We start from the raw sequence: 21,321 nt of genomic DNA, 5'->3' as shown, positions 1-21,321 counted from the left end.
GCTCGAGCGCTGCCTGGAAAAACTCACTGTGAACTCAAAGAAATATTCCGCGCGAAAGCATGAAAAATGACAACTCACTGACGTCGGTACTCGTACTCGTACATGTTCGTCTGGTTTGCAACAAACGAGTTCTTCCTCGCATCGATATGGAGTCAGAGAGAGAGAGGACACATATGTACATGTCGAATTACTTGTGGTACATTTTGACGAGCGGGATGCGTCCGTTTTGTGACCAAATAGATTGTTTGAGCTGCCGCGGATGCAATTTACTCTCACTATGTGACGAAAACGGCATCGACACAGACTCATTCCCAAGGCCTTGAAGTGGCAAAGCTATCCGTGTGACTTCGACGACATTTTGAGAAAAGCAGACGCCTGTGAAAGCTGATAGAAGACGGCGTTGACTCCTAAATTCAAATAAATTGGCGATCTTCAAATACTAAAATAATTCTCAAACAGAAATCGATCGATCGATGTGCCGGTGTATTCAACAACACGTAGCTACAGCGCAATGACTTCCGTGTTCATTCACACGGTTTCAGTGTTGTGTGTGTTCACAACTCTACATGGCGTGAGCCAGTCAAGTGTCAGTCAGTTCGGCAGGAAACGCGAGCTCCAACAACAAGTCGTTTGGCGCAGCCACCTTCTTTGTCTTGTACCAGCGTGATCACCAAAACAATGAAAAAATGAAGAAAAAATGTTTGACTTGAAGATTTGTTGGGATTCGAACTCACAACTTCATGGTCAGCAGACAGCATTCATAACCACAAGGCCAAAAAGGAACGGATAAATCGTGGGTTTTGATAGCAAATCGATACTGGCTTCCAGGGCAAATTATAAACCATGGGAAAAGGCCAGAAACCTGGCCGAAATACTAACTCCTTAACGGTTGGTCCGATTGTTCCGAAACCTTCACAGAACAATTTGCCGTGTCCTAACAAGCCGTTTTATGTACTTTGTTGTCCAAATTTCCCTTATCTTCATACTTTTTAAGACCCAAACTTGATTGCTAATCTTTTTGAAACAGACTGTAGAGCTGCAGGGTCGATCTGTCCGTTGAGCTATCAGCCATCAACTTGGCGATTTTCTTTGCACTTTTCTTTTCATCCACGCAAAGTGGATTTTTCTGTTCACACTGTTGAGGCAACAAACTCAAGGAAATAAATAATACAAATACAGATACAAACTGTGAGCCATGAGCTGGTCTCTGGCTCAGCACCTATGTTTTTTATATCTGCTGCAATCATCCTCCACATTTGACCACCTTCTATACCCACATTATTATAGCTGTGACCTCTCCTTTTTGTCTGATTCTGCCATTTTTTTAAGTGGTTGCTACGGCCACTGCCTATCACTATGATTACACCTTGTCATGCTGGTGCCATGACAACCTGTTCTTGCTCTGTGCTGTATATCTCTGCTCCTTTCACGGTTATTTTTGGAAACTCTCTTGAGCTTGGTTCTTTTATAGAAAGGTTTTTGTCATGAAATCGTACTTCAAGAAGTACATTGTCTTGCAGGAATAGTTCCCTGCACGAGAGTATTTCCACTTCTGCATTGTGAAACCCTCTGCAAGCTGTTTTTGTTTTTGTTTTTGTTTTTCTCCTTGATGACTGACTTGTCTTTGATCAGGTTTAGCTGGTGAGACGGCCAACTAGTACTATCGACTATCTCCTGTTTTGTGAAAGGTGTAGTCCAGTCCTGTAGTGGAATGTGTGGATTAAGAGCAAGGCAGAGAAGAGAGCTGAACTAGTTGTGTTGGTTATCCTTTGTAGCTACATGTACATTGTACTTCAGTCTGTTGCATACTTGCAGTTCAGAACTAGGCGGGGGAGGGGGAGGCAACAGAGGTTGTGCATTGCCCCCGGAGTACAACTAAGGCCCTGTATCGTATTCCAGTCTTCCGTTACACTCAGTGAAATCCGACCCAAAGCACAAAGCTGGCGCCCTGGACCAGATCCGATTACATCATTGTATTTGTACGTGTGCACGCCCAGCCGCATTTGTGCCACTTCATTGACTTCTAGGGCGTCAAGGGCTGTACAAGTTGAGGGTGCCAAATATGCACTTTGGGTCGGATTTCACCGAACGCAACTGTACATGCAACACGGATATCTTTTACCCGTGCAACATTCCGACTGCATGCATTCTTTACCATTGTATCATCACAGTCGTACGCATGCAAGCAAACAGGTTGTTTCTGTTGCAGTGTTAAATACTGACAAGGATTGAAGTGGTATATAAAAGAAAAAGACGAGAAATAAATTCATCTCTTTAAGACTGTATGAAGAAAGTAATGATATGAAAGACAGTTATAATAATAATGCAGGTGTGCTCACGAACTAACTTCAAGCGTGACCATGCAAGTGAAGAATAATGGTGCCTGAACTATTGGAAAAGATAGACAGCGCAAATCACACAAACTGAATACAATAGCTAAATCGAGGCATGAAGGTAGGGTTCATTTAGTAGACATACGCTCCGCGCATCTGCCACGACGCCATATCTCCGTAGTGTGTGTAGGTGTTGTTGTTTCGCTTGACGGATGTGACGTTTCCGTTGAATGGCAAGAAGACGGGCTTCTCCAGTCCCTCTTCCTCTGTGCCCCACAGGCATGGCGGCAAGAGAAGATATCCCAGCTCGTCGAATTTATCAGCTTGGTTGCCTTCACCATAGACTGGCAAATGTCGGCAGAGCAGTTTGCCGGTGTCAGCGTTGTACAACTCCATGGAGATGCAGCTGGGTGCGTGGCAATGACCACCAGCGTAGATTAGTTCGATGCCGGTGGCGTTTCGTGCACGGCCGACCATCTGATCTACCTGCCAGTGCGCAGTAATGACCTGAATAGCTTCCTGGGGTGGTGTACCGGCTGGTGCCTGGACAATGTCATACTCGCCGGCGTGGGCTTCTGTCTGCCAGTACACGCGCTGCAGGTTTGTGTGCTGGGGAGCTTCCTCGTTGTAGTCCTCATACCAGAAGCGGAATTTGAGGTAGTACTCATCGATGACATTCTCCCATGGGTTCTGGTCTTGGTCCAGGAGAATCCAGCCGTGATGACAGCAATGCAGGCCACCTTGGTAGGTCTGAACCCAGCATGTCGGGTTCTTCTGCTGAAGAAGATCACCGTATGGCTCAGGCAGGCAATTCTTGCCGAATCCCAGCCCGTTGATGGTGCCCTTGACGCCAGCATTGCAGACACAAGTAGCACCATTCTGTGCTGTGACCGACAGCATAGCGCTACCCTTGAAGCGGTGGATAGAGAATGTCGATGTGTTGCCAACAGCACTGATGAACGGCAGCGTGGACTGCTGCAATGGGTTGAACGTGAAGTGGTCAGCGGTTTTGCCGGCAAGTGGTCTGGTCATAACAACTGTGCGTACACCGTTAACCACTTTGTTTGACGTAACGGTAATGCTGTTTGCTAGCTGTTTGCCAGGGTCATGGTTTCCAAGTTTGCGTTCGCTGACAGCTCCTGTGCCATTCACAATGATGGCGTACGGCAAGTTCTCCATAGCTTGAGCATCTAGTCCGACACCGAACCATACACCATCTGGTCCGATCATAGTGATTGTAGCCAGGCCTTTGCTGGAAGCATCCAAGTTGAGGTTGAGTGTGACGTTAGAGATGGCTGAACCTTCACCGCTGAAGAGGTTTCCGCCGCCACATTGTGTGCCCTTGGCATATGTGTTGAAGTAGATCTTCGTTGTTTTGTCAACTTGAGACTTGACTACAGTACAGCCACTGGGCAGAGTGGGCTCTGAGATGATCTCTGGGGTAGATGTCGGCGTAATCTTCAATGTCTTGGCGGCAGTAAAGCACTCGGTTGCGTTGAGGACCGGTGTATCGCACACACCCTTCTCCTGGGCCGCATACGTGATGTCAATTTCCTTGTGGATGCGGTCTGTGCATGGACACTCCAGCAGTCCACTGTATGAAGCATTGGGCGGTGCTGCGGAGTTCTTAGGCTGTGGTCCTGGAATGAATTTGCTCTTATCATGGTCTCTGTTGTGTGTATCTATCTGCATGGGTGTGATACGGAATGTATCCGGTGAATAGATCAACTGAGCATATCCCTTTGGATAACCATGGAATGATTTACGGTACTCTCCACCATTACCTTCACTGATGAACTGTGATGTAGGGACACCGGGTGGTGGTGCTCCAACTCCATCATCACCATCCACCTCCACTGGGATCCAGAAGCGCTCGTTGTTGAATGCACCAAACTCTTCCTTTTGTCTGAATGTAGCTTCATCAACTTCAATGACAGTTGACTTTGAACCAGACATCCATGCGCAGTAATGATGATTGTACTGCCAGAAGATTGGCATGGACTCTTCTCCTTGATCGGTTTTCCTCACTTGATCAGCTTCGTAACCAACAATAGCCATGACTTTTCCCTTATACCTCTCAATAATATAGTCAGGCAGAGCTACTGGGTCCATCATAGTCCAGTAGACCTCACCATAGCGAGTACGGATTGGCGGTGTGTACACATCAAAGTAGGACACGTTAGGTCTCTTTGTGTAGTCTGAATCCCACTCAACACCGGACATCTTGTTTGGGTTTGAAATCACGTACATACCGTTCATGTTGCTCATGTCTTGAGGAGCAGGGGGAGCATCACTGTTGCCTTGTGGCCGCGATAGGACCAGGCCAGTGAAGCACACCAGTGCAGCCACAAGCTGAAGGCCCCTCATCTTTCACTCTCTCCTCGCAATGAGCACTAAGGCTTGTCTCGGAGAACAGTAACAGAATCACTTTCCTCCCCGCTCACTTCCAGCACTGGTGAGTACCGGTGCCGTTCAGGATCTTCTCTACTATTGCTGCCCTGCCACCGATACTGGTAGCGTTACTTGTGCTACTGATGATGCTGGTGCTACTGGTGCTACTGGTGAGGCTGGTGATGCTGGTGGTGCGACAACGGCGGCTATTTTCCTGTGTGAGTGTACGGTGGACGACTAGGCAAGCCAGTGAGCTGAGCTGAGCTGAGCTGAGCTGAGCTGGGTTGAGAGGAGAATTTAGCGGCTGGCCGGCGCCAGTTCTGGCAGCATAACTGGTTAGTGGCTTGTCATCAGGTTGTCAATGGTTTGCCAGTGGTGTGTCACTGACATGTCAACGACCTGTCAGTGGTTTCTTGCATCAGAGGGATATCACGTGTACAGGTGCGGGTGAAATATGCAGGAGACGCAACACAGTTTGCATCATGAATAGCTGCTGACTGCATGCATGCTACATGCTACTACCACAGTTTGCATCATGAATAGCTGCTGGTACAGATGTAGTCCTAACTCATGCTGCATGCAGTGATGCATGGCAGGCAAAGCCATTGATATGTGTTCTGGTTAGGAGTACATGATACTTGTCCAGGGATCACTGGTCATGACCTGATCTACAGTAGGCATTCCTATACTCCTGCAGTGACCTTGTTTGCTAGTGGCAACATAGTGCTATCGGAGCATTATGTCTTGCTGTAGCTGTGTAGCTGGGTGTGTAGAGTGTGTGGCTGGGTGTGCAGTGTGTGTGGCTGGGTGTGTAGAGTGTGTGGCTGGGTGTGTAGAGTGTGTGTGGCTGGGTGTGCAGTGTGTGTGTACAGTGTGTAGAGTGTGTGCAGTGTGTGCAGTGTGTAGAGTGTGTGTGTGTGTGTATGTGTGCAGTGTGGATCTGATTGGACAGGAAAGTGATTCTGTTGCTGTTCTCCGAGACAAGCCTTAGTGCTCATTGCGAGGACGAGTGAATGATGAGGGGCCTTCAGCTTGTGGCCGCACTGGTGTGCTTCACTGGCCTGGTCCTATCGCGGCCACAAGGCAACAGTGATGCTCCCCCTGCTCCTCAAGACATGAGCAACATGAACGGTATGTACGTGATTTCAAACCCAAACAAGATGTCCGGTGTTGAGTGGGATTCAGACTACACAAAGAGACCTAACGTGTCCTACTTTGATGTGTACACACCGCCAATCCGTACTCGCTATGGTGAGGTCTACTGGACTATGATGGACCCAGTAGCTCTGCCTGACTATATTATTGAGAGGTATAAGGGAAAAGTCATGGCTATTGTTGGTTACGAAGCTGATCAAGTGAAGAAAACTGATCAAGGAGAAGAGTCCATGCCAATCTTCTGGCAGTACAATCATCATTACTGTGCTTGGGTGACCGGCTCAAAGTCAACTGTCATTGAAGTTGATGAAGCTACATTCAGACAGAAGGAAGAGTTTGGTGCATACAACACCGAGCGCTTCTGGATCCCAGTGGAGGTGGATGGTGATGATGGAGTTGGAGCACCACCACCCGGTGTCCCTACATCACAGTTCATCAGTGAAGGTAATGGTGGAGAATACCGTAAATCATTCCATGGTTATCCAAAGGGATATGCTCAGTTGATCTATTCACCGGATACATTCCGTATCACACCCATGCAGATAGATACACACAACAGAGACCATGATAAGAGTAAATTCATTCCAGGACCAGAGCCTAAGAACTCGGCAGCACCACCCAATGCTTCATACAGTGGACTGTTGGAGTGTCCATGCACAGACCGCATCCACAAGGAAATTGACATCATGTATGCGGCGCAGGAGAAGGGTGTGTGCGATACACCGGTCCTCAACGCAACCGAGTGCTTTACGGCCGCCAAGACGTTGAAGATTACGCCGACATCTACCCCAGAGATCATCTCAGAGCCCACTCTGCCCAGTGGCTGTACTGTAGTCAAGTCTCAAGTTGACAAAACAACGAAGATCTACTTCAACACATATGCCAAGGGCACACAATGTGGTGGCGGAAATCTCTTCAGCGGTGAAGGTTCAGCCATCTCTAACGTCACACTCAACCTCAACTTGGATGCTTCCAGCAAAGGCCTGGCTACAATCACTATGATCGGACCAGATGGTGTTTGGTTCGGAGTCGGACTAGATGCTCAAGCGATGGAGAACTTGCCGTACGCCATCATTGTGAATGGCACAGGAGCTGTCAGCGAACGCAAACTTGGAAACCATGACCCTGGCAAACAGCTGGCAAACAGCATTACCGTTACATCAAACAAAGTGGTTAACGGTGTACGCACAGTTGTTATGACCAGACCACTTGCCGGCAAAACCGCTGACCACTTCACGTTCAACCCATTGCAGCAGTCCACGCTGCCGTTCATCAGTGCTGTTGGCAACACATCGGCATTCTCTATCCACCGCTTCAAGGGTAGCGCTATGCTGTCGGTCACAGCACAGAATGGTGCTACTTGTGTCTGCAATGCTGGCGTAAAGGGCACCATCAACGGTCTGGGATTTGGCAAGAACTGTTTGCCAGAGCCATACGGTGATCTTGTTCAGCAGAAGAACCCGACCTGTTGGGTGCAAACATACCAAGGCGGCCAGAGTTGCTGTCATCACGGCTGGATTCTCCTGGACCAAGACCAGAACCCATGGGAGAATGTCATCGATGAGTACTACCTCAAGTTCCGCTTCTGGTATGAGGACCACAATGAGGAAGCTCCCCAGCACACAAATCTGCAGCGTGTGTATTGGCAGACAGAAGCTCACTCGAGTGAGTACGACATTATCCAGGCACCAGCCGGTACTCCACCCCAGGAAGCTATTCAGGTTATCACGGCACACTGGCAAGTACATATGATGGTCAGTCGTTCACCAAATGCCACCGGAATCGAACTTATCTACGCTGGTGGTCATTGCCACGCACCCAGCTGTATCTCCATGGAGCTGTACAATGCTGACACCGGCAAACTGCTCTGCCGACATGTGCCAGTCTATGGTGAAGGCAACCAAGATGATAAATTCGACGAGCTGGGATATCTTCTCTTGCCGCCATGCCTGTGGGGCACAGAGGAAGAGGGACTGGAGAAGCCCGTCTTCCTGCCATTCAACGGAAACGTCACATCCGTCAAGCGAAACAACAACACCTACACACACTACGGAGAGATGGCGTCGTGGCAGATGCGCGGAGTGTACGTCTACTAAATGAACTCTACCTTCCTGCCTCGATTTAGCTACTGCCTTCAGGGTGTGTGTGTTTTGCGTTGCCTATATTTGCCAATATTCCAGGCACCATTATTCTTCACTTGCATCGTCACGCTTGAACTAAGTTTGTGAGCACATCTACATTCTTATAACTGTATCTTCGTATCATTACATTCTTCATACAGTCTTAAAGAGATGAATTTACTTATCGCCACTTTACCTGTCACTATTTAACACACCAACAGAAACAATTCATTGGTTTGTTTGCTTGCGTGCGTGCGTGCGTACGGCTGTGATGATGCAATGGTAAAGAATGCATGCAGTCGGAATGTTGCACGGGTAAAAGATATGTGTGTTGCATGTACAGTTGCGCTCGGTGAAATCCGACCCAAAGTGCATATTTGGCACCCTCAACTTGCACAGCCCTTGATCGCCCTAGAAGTCAATGAAGTGACACAAATGCGGCTGGACGTACACACGTACAAGTACAATGATGTAATCGGATGTGGTCCAGGGCGCCAGCTTTGTACTTTGGGTCGGATTTCACTGAGCGCAACGGTAGACTGGAGTACGATGCAGGGGCTTAGTTGTACCCCGGGGGCAATGCACAACCTCTGTTGCCCCCCCCCCGCTCCCCACCTAGTCCTGAACTGCAAGTATACAGCAGACTGAAGTACATGTACATGTAGCTACAAAGGATAACTAAACCCCGGTATCTGGTTCCACTCGGCATCATGAAGTTTGTCCAGTCCCAACCTGTAATGCTGGTATTGTGTGATGGCAACACACTTGGACTTGCGATATCACATTGTAAGCATCATCCTCATATGGATGAAAAAGCCTTGTACTCTGAGAAACATTCAGCTCTCTTCTCTGCCTTGCTCTTAATTAGGGGTGAAACGAGTGGCAAATTTTACGACGCGAGTACTCTTTGAAAAAATGAGAGTATTCGAGCGAGTACGAGTATTTTACTGACAACATAAAGCAATGTACTGCACACTCTCTCGTAACACCGAACGTACTACACCTGATACACATGTAGCCTTGCATGCAGCCTAGTGCAGGAAATAGTCTGAACTACTGTCTTTTGTTGGTAAGTAGGGACAAGCAATAAGTTCACGCTTGCATGGGTTATCAGTACCAGTCAGAGTAACAGAAGTGCTTGATGTACATGCATACAGTACACTGTGCATAAGATACTTCGAGTATTTTGCGAAACGAGTACTCGCTCCTTTCGAATGCGCTCGAGTTTTCGATATACTCGTTTCACCCCTACTCTTAATCCATACATTTCTCTACGGGGCAGGACTACACGTTTCACATAGCAGGAGATAGTTGATAATGCTAGTTGGCCCTCTCACCAGCGTAGTGTAGACGGAGACAGTGGTCGTAGCATGTAGCATGTATGCAGTTGTGTGTGGCTGCTAGTCTCCTTGTCTCCTTGGCTTGTTGTTCTAGTAGGTGATACTGATATGATGATGATGATAGGATGATGATAGGATGATGATGGCATTGGCATGTTTACCCTGGTGTCTACTAGTATCACGGTCTCCGTCTACTCTCCAGCACACCCCTTCCCCTCTCCCTGGTCACTCCACTAACAGTGAGACACCTCGTACTGCACATAAAAGCTGCAGTGCTTTGTACTTTGCTGTCACCTACTCCCAGGGTCAGCTTATTTCCATTGTGTTTTTTTGTTGTTTTTTGGTGTTGCTGGGCCAGGCTTCCCCTTAGCCTTTACTTTGGAGGGATCTGAACTATGTGCATGGTGGTTCCTTACAGAAAAGGAACAGCATTCATTCTACAATATTGTTTGATACTGTCTTGAAAGTATGAATGGGTGGACAATGCTTACACTGCTCACCCTTGATCGTGGTTCCCAGAGCAATGCGTGCCCCTGGATAGGAGATCTTTCTCAACTACTCTACGATTATCCACCGTAAACATGCCATGGTTTGGGCCGTTGGCTACCCTCAGAGCTGCACCCATCATGTACATCCTGACTGGCCAGTCAAACACTTTGTAATTCAGCCACTTGCCCCCCCCCCCCCCCCCCCCACACACACACATGTGTACAAGGTACAGCATTGAATTTGAAAATATTTTCAAAAGCGAGCTATTTGATCGGAGTCCTGAAGTAAATTATTGGCAAAGAATAATGTTTACGAGCAGCAGGAAAAAGAATTTGTGTGTACTATGCTTGATGCCGTCGAAGTAATATGATGTACGCAGACTGGCAATGAGACGGCGTTGTGTGTCTGTAGGCCAGCCAAGAAGAGATCAAGGCAAATATGTAGATTTAGAAGGTGGTCAAATTGGAGGAAGTTTGTGCAGCAGATATGAAAGGGGCATTTGCTGCACTGGAGACCAGCTCAAAGCTCATAGTTGATGGCTGATGGCTCGACGGTCAGAACGACCTTGCAACTCTAGACGAGAATGCCGCGCATTTGCCAGAGAGCCATCTCACCGTAATGTCCGTTCGTGTTGTTGTTGCGTTTGACGGACATCAGGTTGGTGTCGAAGGACAGGAACACTGGCTCGATCAAACCTTCATCAGCAGATCCCCACAGGCACGGTGGAAGGGCCAGATAGCCTTTCTCATTGAAGATTTCCGTTCCGTTGCCGTAGAGTGGGTCATGACGACATAACAGTTGACCGTTGTCTGCATTCCATAGCTCCATTGAGTAACAGCTTGGTGCGTGACAATGACCACCGGCGTAGATCAGGTTAATTCCAGTCTTGTTCTCTCTAGAGCCAGTGCAGTCAAAACCAGTACCAGGGCTGCAGTCATGTAACATATCACCAGCCTTCCAGTGTGATTGGATCTCATACAGTGCATCATGGGGCTGAACGCTGGCATCCTTGACGGGAATGTCGTATTCGGTAGACCAAACTTCCGTTTCCCAAAAGATCCGAACAAGATTCTTGTGTTTCGGTGTGACTGGGTCATACTCCTGGAACCAGAAGCGGAACTTCATATGATATTCATCGATCTGGTCCTCCCACGGGTTTTGATCCTGGTCGAGAAGCATCCATTGGTGATGACAGCAGTGCAGACCTCCCTGGTATGTCTCCACCCAGCATGTTGGGTTCTTCAGCTGGACAAGGTCTCCTTTTGGCTCATCCCAGCAATCCTTGTTGAATGGAATGCCGTTGATCGATCCCTTGACTCCAGCATTGCACACACATGTGGCTCCGTCCAACGCTGCATACGACAAAGTACTAGCTCCCTTGAACTTGTGATATGCGAATGCTGGTCCACTGCCGATGGCACTAATAAATGGCAGCGATGCCTGAGCGGCTGGGTTGAAACTATAATGATCCTTCGACGCGCCTTTCATAGCACGTTTCAGCACCAGTGTACGAACACCGTTGTTTACAGTGTTTGATGCGATTGTGATACTCGTTTGAATTTGGTTGCCGGCTGCGTGATTGGCTAGCTTCCTCTCCATCACCTCTCCACTGCCGTTCACAATGATGGTGTATGGCAAATCTTCCATAGCAGATGCATCCAGACCCACACCGAACCACACTCCATCCGGTCCAGAGAGTGTAATGGTAGCCTGGTCTTGTTTAGAGTCTAAATCCAGTTTCATGGAGACACCTTTCAGTGCAGATGCTTCTCCACTATACAGTGTACCACCTCCACATGATGTACCGTCTGTCTCCGTGTTGAAATAGATCTTGCTTACATCGTCTTCAGGTGATCGGATGACAGAGCAGCCACTGGGGATGTTTTTCTCAGATACAGTTTGTTTGGTAGCATTGCTTGCTGTGCCAATACTCAAAGCAGCAGCAAAACATTCTGATGAGTTCATGACAGCAACAGAACATGCTCCCTTTGTCAGTGCTGAGTATACAGTACGGATATCTTTCTTGATACGATCAGTACATGGGCATTCCAGAATACCGCTGTAACTAGCATTGGCTGGTGCTTGAGATGCTTTAGGTAGAGGACCAGCTACAAAGTCAGCTCCAGGATGGTCTCTGTTGTGTGTATCTATCTGCATGGGAGTAATGTGAAATGTATCCGGTGAGTAGATCAACTGGGCATATCCCTTTGGATAACCATGGAACGATTTACGAAACTCTCCACCATTACCTTCAGAGAAAAGCTGAGATGTTGGAATACCGTCTTGTGCAGGAGCAACTCCAGCATCACCATCCACTTCTACGGGAGCGTAAAACGTGCGATGATCATACAAGTTAGCAAACTGGCCGCCCTCGAATGTTTTTGGATCGGCCTCAACCAGCTTTGATTTCTGGCCAGTCATGTAGGCTACATAGTGATGGTTGTATGCCCAGGTAATGGGTACACTGACATCTCCAGTTGGTGTCTGCCGTACCTGGTCGTTCTCATACCCGATGATAGCCATAGTCTTGTTGGTGAAACGCTGAACTATCTCATCAGGAATGGTTACTGGATCCATGAGAGTCCACCAAACCTGGCCGTAGCGTGTTTTAATGGGTGGTGAGTAGACATCAAAGTACTCGGCATCCTTCGTAGAGTAATCTGTATTGAACTCCGTCTGGCTGACTGCATTCGGGTTTGATATGTGATATAAACCATTCATGTTCTTCAGCTCAGCAGCCTGGCTACGTACTGCCAGGCATGCTGCCAGCAACAGCAGTTGCACGGACATCGTCCTGCTTCTTCAACTTCCTAACTTCCTTCTCCAACTGTGTGAAACGCGTAATCCGTTCGTGCCTTCGCTGTTTGTATGACCGTAGCAGATTTGCTGAAGTGCATAGTTGTGTATGTACTGTGCAATGCGTGCAGTGTGGTTGGTTTGTCAGTGCGTTCTATTTGTTCAGGACTGGACTGGCATGTCTATATGTGTCTGTGTGATGCCGTGCGTAGTAGCAAGTCTGCGGAGTTGCTGAGTTGCTGAGCTCTGTGCCGCTACTGTGCCTTCGCATTCATGCGTTGTCCTCTGCCTGCTCCTTGCCCTTGCATTTGGCTTCTAGCCAGAGTGGTCTTGACAGCTGACAGGTGTGATGTCCTGTGGTTTTGCCTGGGCTGCATTGCACGTGTCAATGCTCAACCATCTGTCGTTTTGCCTGTCTTCCACCGTGGTGTATGATAGTAGACCACAGTGATGGTGATGCTGAACTTGGTCCGGCTGTAGTTTGCTATTACTATTACGTCTGTCAAACCGTTTGAATCCTTTGTGATGTCATGATGTGCTGTGAAACATGAGACATGTTGTCATAGGCGGTGTGGGGATTCCTTGCTTTCGTTCTGCCAATGTGTCGTGCACGTAATGCTTTCTATATGAACATTAATTTTGTTGCAGATTGTCTGTACATGTGCCCAATGCTTTCCTCTTGCTGTGTAGCTTTCCACTTCGTAGTTCTCAGCTGTAGTTTATTGTTAGAATTGTACTTCAGTACCATTATTTATAGAGAGAAAAGTGCCGTTATTCGCGTGCAGTCGTTGTTCGTGATGTTGAAACTATGCAGTCAAATGGTCACTAAGTCTGAAGATTGTGTCGTTATTCATGTCATGAGTTGTTATTATACCCACGGTTGTTATTCATGAGTTGTTATTTTTTAACAGGACCGCCGGAAGTAGTTTTTGATTGGTCCGGTAGTTTCAGTGCCTTTCATACAGTTTGTATATGATATGGTGGGTACACATGACCTCCATGGTAGTAAACATATCTTGGTGGCTAAATTGTTGGTCCGTTGATAACCTGACCAAGCGGACCGGTTCCGGCTGGCCTGTAATTATACCCGATGTTGTTACCCACAAGATTGACTGTGCCCATAATAGTTTTGTTCTGCTCTACATTACGGGAACGCGACGCGAAGAATCACAGGAATACTCTTCACGTTCCCGTAACGTAAAGGAAGCTTGTTCTGCTCTACGTTCACATAGAGAAATCACGTGCAATGTGTGCTGGGAATTTCCCCGTCCAAATTTGGCAGTTTTCTACCTGCATTTGGATGATACCCAGCAGATCCGTACGCATTTTCTTTGCGTGTGCCACAGCGTAGAGAACATCATCGTAGAAATTTGGACCCGAAAGACGCGAAGCCGTCGGCTCTAACCCAGACATCTGTTCTCTATGTGATTTCTCTGCAGTTCACGTGTATCAGAGCCTCGTTATTATGTGCTTTGACCCTCGTACCGTTAGCTCTCGTGATTGCTGTATTCATCATTCCGTAATAGCAGTTTCTGAGTCTTGTAACGAAATAGAAAGATAAGCTGTTACCTTCTCGAACAGCATTGTGCCCAGCTAAAATTGTCTACAAGGTGCAGCATTGGTAAGATTTTCAAAAGCGAGATTTTTGATCGGAGTCTTGGAATAAATTATTGGGAAAGAGACTATGTTTTCAGGCAGCAGAAGATACTTGATTTGTCATATGCGTGACACCGCGGAACTAGTATGATGTACGCACGCTGGCAATAGAGAGATGGCATTGTGTGTTTATGGAGTAGCCAAGAAGAAGTCACCGCTATATGTGGGTATAAGGTAGTCAAATGTGGGTTGGGTGATTGCAGCAGATATAAAACGCATATGCGCTGAGCCAGAGACCAGCTCATGGCTCACAGTACCGCATTTCCCGATTGCAGTATAAGTCGAACTTGATTATCAGTCGCAACCCATTTTCAGCTCCAACCATTTTCAGCTCCAAGCCAGATTGTTTCAATGCATTCACATAAGTAGGAAGTCAAACTCGATTGTAAGTCGTACTCCCCTCTTTGTCCTTGAAGTTTAGTGTAAAAACGTGTGACTTACATTCGGGGAAGTATGGTATGACTCAGTATTAATTTTGTACTTCGAAGTATTATTTATATCCGTGATCACGTTGCCTCAACAGTATGAACAGAAAAAAGTCCACTTCGCGTGGATGAAAAGAAAAGTGCAAAGAAAATCGCCAAGTTGATGGTGTGTGGTTCGACGGTCAAAACAACCTTGCAACTCTAGACGAGAATGCCGCGCATTTGCCAGAGAGCCATCTCACCGTAATGTCCGTTCGTGTTGTTGTTGCGTTTGACGGACATCAGGTTGGTGTCGAAGGACAGGAACACTGGCTCGATCAAACCTTCATCAGCAGATCCCCACAGGCACGGTGGTAGGGCCAGGTAGCCTTTCTCATTGAAGATCTCCGTTCCGTTGCCGTAGAGTGGGTCATTACGGCATAGCAGTTGTCCGTTGTCTGCATTCCATAGCTCCATTGAGTAGCAGCTAGGGGCATGGCAATGACCACCAGCGTAGATCAGGTTAAGTCCCGTCTTATTCACACTCGAGCCAGTGCATAGTAAACCAGTACCAGGTTTGCAGTCATGTAACATATCTCCAACCTTCCAGTGGGATTGGATCTCATGCAGAGCATCCTGGGGCTGAACGCTGGCATCCTTGACGGGAATGTCGTATTCGGTAGACCACACCTCCGTTTGCCAATAGAAACGAAGAAGATGCTTGTGTTTTGGTGTGGCTGGGTCATACTCCTGGAACCAGAAGCGGAACTTCATGTGATATTCATCGATCTGGTCCTCCCACGGGTTTTGATCCTGGTCGAGAAGAATCCACTGGTGATGACAGCAGCGAAGACCTCCCTGGTACGTCTCCACCCAGCATGTTGGGTTCTTCTGCTGGACAAGATCTCCTTTAGGCTCATCCCAGCAATCCTTGTGGAATGGAATGCCGTTGATCGATCCCTTGACTCCAGCATTGCATACACATGTAGCTCCGTCCAATGCTGCATACGACAAAGTACTAGCTCCCTTAAACTTGTGATATGCGAATGCTGGTCCACTGCCGATGGCACTAATAAACGGCAGCGATGACTGAACAGCTGGGTTGAAACTATAATGATCCTTCGACGCGCCTTTCATAGCACGTTTCAGCACCAGTGTACGAACACCGTTGTTTACAGTGTTTGATGCGATTGTGATACTCGTTTGAATTTGGTTGCCGGCTGCGTGATTGGCTAGCTTTCTCTCCATCACCTCTCCACTGCCGTTCACAATGATGGTGTATGGCAAATCTTCCATAGCAGATGCATCCAGACCCACACCGAACCACACTCCATCCGGTCCAGAGAGTGTAATGGTAGCCTGGTCTTGTTTAGAGTCTAAATCCAGTTTCATGGAGACACCTTTCAGTGCAGATGCTTCTCCACTATACAGTGTACCACCTCCACATGATGTACCGTCTGTCTCCGTGTTGAAATAGATCTTGCTTACATCGTCTTCAGGTGATCGGATGACAGAGCAGCCACTGGGGATGTTTTTCTACAGTTTGTTTGGTAGCATTGCTTGCTGTGCCAATACTCAAAGCAGCAGCAAAACATTCTGATGAGTTCATGACAGCAACAGAACATGCTCCCTTTGTCAGTGCTGAGTATACAGTACGGATATCTTTCTTGATACGATCAGTACATGGGCATTCCAGAATACCGCTGTAACTAGCATTGGCTGGTGCTTGAGATGCTTTAGGTAGAGGACCAGCTACAAAGTCAGCTCCAGGATGGTCTCTGTTGTGTGTATCTATCTGCATGGGAGTAATGTGGAATGTATCCGGTGAGTAGATCAACTGGGCATATCCCTTTGGATAACCATGGAACGATTTACGGAACTCTCCACCATTACCTTCAGAGAACATCTGAGATGTTGGAATACCGTCTTGTGCAGGTGCAACGCCAGCATCACCATCCACTTCTACGGGAGCGTAAAACGTGCGGTGATCATACAAGTTAGCAAAACGGCCGCCCTCGAACGTGTTTGGATCAGCCTCGACCAGCTTTGATTTCTGGCCAGTCATATAGGCTATATAGTGATGGTTATATGCCCAGGTAATGGGTACACTGACATCTCCAGTTGGTGTCTGCCGTACCTGATCGTTCTCATACCCAATGATAGCCATAGTCTTGTTTGTGAAACGCTGAACTATCTCATCAGGAATGGTTACTGGATCCATGAGAGTCCACCAAACCTGGCCGTAGCGTGTTTTAATGGGTGGTGAGTAGACATCAAAATATTCGGCATCCTTCTTAGAGTAATCTGTACTGAACTCTGTCTGGCTGACTGCATTCGGGTTTGATATATGATATAGACCATTCATGTTCTTCAGCTCAGCAGCCTGGCTACACACAGCCAAGCATGCTGCCAGCAACAGGAGTTGCACGGACATTGTCCTGCTTCTTCAACTTCCTAACTTCCTTCTCCTACTGTGTGAAACGTGTTACTCGTTCGTGCCTTTGATGTTTGCACCGTCCTGGCCGGAGAAATCAAATCTCGTAAATAGAATTTTGCCCGGCGTTGCTTAGCCCTAGCACTACACATGTAGACACTGTTCTGTGCTTTCAAACGCATTGTCCTCTGCCTGCTCCTTGCCCTTGAATTTGGCTTCTAGCCAGCCTTGTCTTGACAGCCGACCGGTCTGATGGGCTTTGGTTTGCCTGGCCTGCATCACACTTGTCAATGGTCAATCACCTGTCGTTTTGCCTGTCTTTCTCAGTGACATTTGTTCCTGTCTTCCAGCGTGATATATGATATATGATAGATGATATATGATATATGATAGAAGACCATCCTCCTCCCAGTGATGTTGGACTTGTTCTGGCTATAGTCGACTAAATTTTGTATTACGTCTGTCAAGTTGCTTGCATACTGTAGGACATCGTGACAGACAGTGCGTTGCAGGCACTGATGCACTGCACAAGATAGCAACCCACGACACGTCTAAGATTGTGTTCAGCCAGTATAATGAAATCATAACTTTGTACCAGTGCGGTATGGACGTGCAGTAAGGGGAAACCCCCACACTGCCTGTGACAACATGTCCCATGCTTCACTGCATGTCATGACATCATACAATAAGTGCAGATTGGTACATTGTATCAGTATGCACTTACTCGTATGATTAATACTATGAGTACTTCTTATAAAACAAAGCTGCTGGATGACTAAAAGCTGTCTCCAAAATCTCCCTTGCTTTTTGGACAGCCATTTTCCCCAAAACAACATGGTCGCATAGTGACACCAGCACATGTGCATTTTATGGCGACTGTAGAAATGTGCAGAAGTAGGTACTTGATCCGTGTACTTTGTTTTCTCTTCTTGTCTCTGATATTGGCTTACAGGGTGATGGAGCAGATGAAGTGGTAGCGTGTGCGTTTGATGGTTTCACCTACATAGTCAATCACAACCGTGATGTGGTGCGCTTTCAAATCGATGATAGCCTGTGTGCGTTCACTTCGGGTAAGTGCATTCTGCTGCCGTAGTACCAATAGCGCTATAGCTTCTGGCATTGTAGAAGTGTATTCTGCCGTACTACCGGTAGTGCATGACACTGCACGCCATGTACATGGATATCCACCTACTGGTACCGCCTACATAGTCACACGCGTGTAACATCTGAAACAACACTCAATTGCGTTGCTCCACTCATTCTCTCTCTCTCTCTCTCTCTCTCTCTCTCTCTCTCACTCACTCAGCATCGCTAAAATGTTTCTCCATGATACCGCAGAGCAGCATTGTCATCATACTGTACTAGTTTGTTCATTGGGTATTGAGTATTGACCATAGTTTATAAGTTTAGTGCTGTGGTGCAAGCGGTTCATTGTTGTACCATTTTCTTTCACCTAACTATCCGTACGTTTTGTCTGCTTGTGTGTCTTGTTGGTCATGACTCTGACTCTACTGTGCAGGTTCGTTCGGAGTATCAGCGGACAAGGCCACGTGCAGTCTTGTCTACTTGAGTCTGAACGGCAAGCTGTTTGTCTACTACGATGTGCACTTAAACAGCATGGTCACAAGTAACCTGTTGGAGGAGATGAAGTCAAGAGTAGACGAGGTGAGATTAGTCGCACAGATCTCTGGTCTAGTGGCTCATAACCTATAGACATGCAGTTTAATTAAGTCCGCCCTGATATGGCGCTCCTTCGAGAGATTAAAAAATACACAAATTTAATGTGTCACTAAAAGACTTGGCAGACAGAAATCAGCCATACATAAGTATGTTGTTGTATGCAAGGGCGTGATGTCCAATCTCCACATGATGTGATCTCATGTCTTTTCTTACTGCAGCTTGATTTCTTACCTGGTGATATGAAAGAAGCGATAGCAGCTGGAGGTGAGTTTCTCCATTGTATCGTCTTTTAAAATTGTACTATGCATTACCTGTGGAGAGATAGCTAGAGTTGAATCTATTTTGTTCGACCGTTTGGAAACAATGTCACAACCCGTTTATTCTCTGTCGTGGTCATACCGATGACCAGCGTTTTGGTTAAATGTAGAGCTGCTGTGGTGATAGTGACACGCACCAACACTCAGATACCTTGCAATTTAGCAACATTCACCAGAAAAGGTATGGCTCGGTGCTTCAGTCATTGTGACCATCATGGGAAGAAGTAGAGGTGGGCAGGGAAGCAGGCGGTTATACAGCAAGCTTGCTGTGAGTGTCAAATACTAGTATAGCGGCTTCTCCGGCACTTCAGAAGAATGTTCACGTGACAAATACACCCTGCCAGCTTACTCGCCCATTTCACAAACGGCCATCGGGCGTCGGGCGTCTTGGTCCCTGAGGAGCAGCTGTGCTGTAGGTTAGCCTTCCCACGTGTAGAATGTCAGTCATGTTCTAGTGTTCTTGCTGTTCATGGTGTTTATGAGGTTTATAGGGCAAATCCGTTGATCCCTGAGTATGGTTTATAGGGTATGTAGACCCTATAGGGCTTACGATTGTTACAGGGTTTTGTAGGATTTGTGGTGTTTGTGGTGTCCATGGCTTTATATAGGGTGTATAGGGTTTATGATGTTTATACGGTAGATACTATTAGTATTATAAGGTTTTAATATGGTGTTTATAGTGCTCGCAGTGTTTATGGTGTCTGTTGTTGTCCATGTTGTGCATGGTGTTTTGTGGTGTTTTGTGGTGTTTGTACTGGTCATTGGTAGTATGCCAGTGGGGGTTACTCTGTGCTTCAACATCGTTTCAGTATACACTTGACTTACTATGTGTCAGTGTGTAAGTCAAGTGTAACAGCTACTCACTGTACTATTGGCTGTACCAGTTTTCTGTGCCCACCATTTCGCGGGGCTTTGCTCTGAATAACTTACTTGCTTGAGGTACTCTCCACAGCAATTCTATGTGTGTCTTTTGTGTGAATGTGTTGTTGTTTTTTCACCATGAGTAGACGGTGAGACTGTACGCCCCGTCTACTCATGGTGTATGGATACAGCTGATGAAGAAATCCAATATCAGCTCCGGACGCTGAAAGATCAGCTTGCAAGATTGAAAGGCAATGCAGCGGTTGGCATGAGCCCTAGCGGCAACACTGGTGTTAGTGACCTTTCTGCTTTGCATGCTGATGTCGCTGCTGCTTCTACTACATGTGATGGTTCTGTTGATGATGCTGATGATGGCGCTGTTGGTGATGCTGTTGATGGTGCTGGTGGTGATGCTGCTGCTGCTGCTGCTATGATCACTGCTGATGACACGGCCGGCTGCACCAATACAGCGATGAGTGCTGTATTACAAAGCTCTGAAGGTGAAACTCCCGTGGGCACTGCTGCAGGTACCGATCACCACTAAGCTCTTTTGTCATTTCTCACCAATCGAGAACGACTTGCTGCCATCCCACATTGAGCCGATTTACCCGCCATATCTGACTGTGTGGACGTTGTAGACTTTCCAAGTATCTCCGGAGTGTAGACAATATGTACCTACCCAGTGCATGTATCTCCGGAGTGTAGACCATGCAGTGTAGCTTCATTCAATAGGCTATACTGCTGTGTACTGTGTGCTGTTAGTAAGGCTGACAGTGCATTTACACAGTGCAGTATGTGCACAAAGTGGAGATACCCTCGACAGTATGTACAGTATGTGCCCCACCATGACACACACACACACACACACACACCATGCAGCACGCTTCAAACACTGCTGCACCGTGCGTCAGAGGGTCTCTGTGACTGGCTTGATTACCACCCATATTCAGTGCTGCGCTGTTGGAAATCATACTTCAAAAGAAGTATTCGAAACATTATCTTGAATTCATGTGGTTATTATGAACTTGACGGTATCACAAAACATGTTCCTTTATTTTCCTTACTCAATCCATGGGCAGTGCTGTTTCGTCCGTTGTGGGTGTATTTTTTTTTAAATGGTTTTCCTCACTCTGTGGGGTATGTGTCTCGCTTGACGTCCGATTATTTTTGAACGTTTTAGTGACCTTTTTAGTTCAGTTTTCAAGGCTGCCTGTCACCATGGTCACCATGGTGACCATGGTCACCATGGTCACCATGGTCACCATGGTCACCTACTCATTCAATGGGTAGAATATGATACAAGTACTGATATTGATTGTTTTCTGCACATAAGTACTACATTGTA

At 47.1% G+C, this 21,321-nt stretch overlaps 1 protein-coding gene across 1 annotated transcript in view; it reads left to right on the top strand.

The window, feature by feature from the left end:
• LOC135810249 (KICSTOR complex protein ITFG2-like) overlaps positions 1-21,172 on the top strand; it is a 44,990-nt gene extending 23,818 nt beyond the window's left edge. Inside the window, exons 12-15 of the mRNA XM_065323729.1 lie at positions 18,071-18,188; positions 18,638-18,783; positions 19,017-19,062; positions 20,123-21,172. Of these exons, the coding sequence (XP_065179801.1) occupies positions 18,071-18,188; positions 18,638-18,783; positions 19,017-19,062; positions 20,123-20,520 (708 nt within the window). The 3' untranslated portion in view covers positions 20,521-21,172. The remainder of the gene's footprint in view (positions 1-18,070; positions 18,189-18,637; positions 18,784-19,016; positions 19,063-20,122) is intronic.
• Positions 21,173-21,321: the final 149 nt, after the last annotated feature.

This window comes from Sycon ciliatum, chromosome 2, assembly GCF_964019385.1.
Source record: "Sycon ciliatum chromosome 2, ocSycCili1.1, whole genome shotgun sequence".
In the NCBI taxonomy this organism is placed as follows: domain Eukaryota; kingdom Metazoa; phylum Porifera; class Calcarea; order Leucosolenida; family Sycettidae; genus Sycon; species Sycon ciliatum.
Note: the sequence above shows the minus strand (reverse complement) of the source record. Positions and strands in the feature narration are given on the sequence as shown.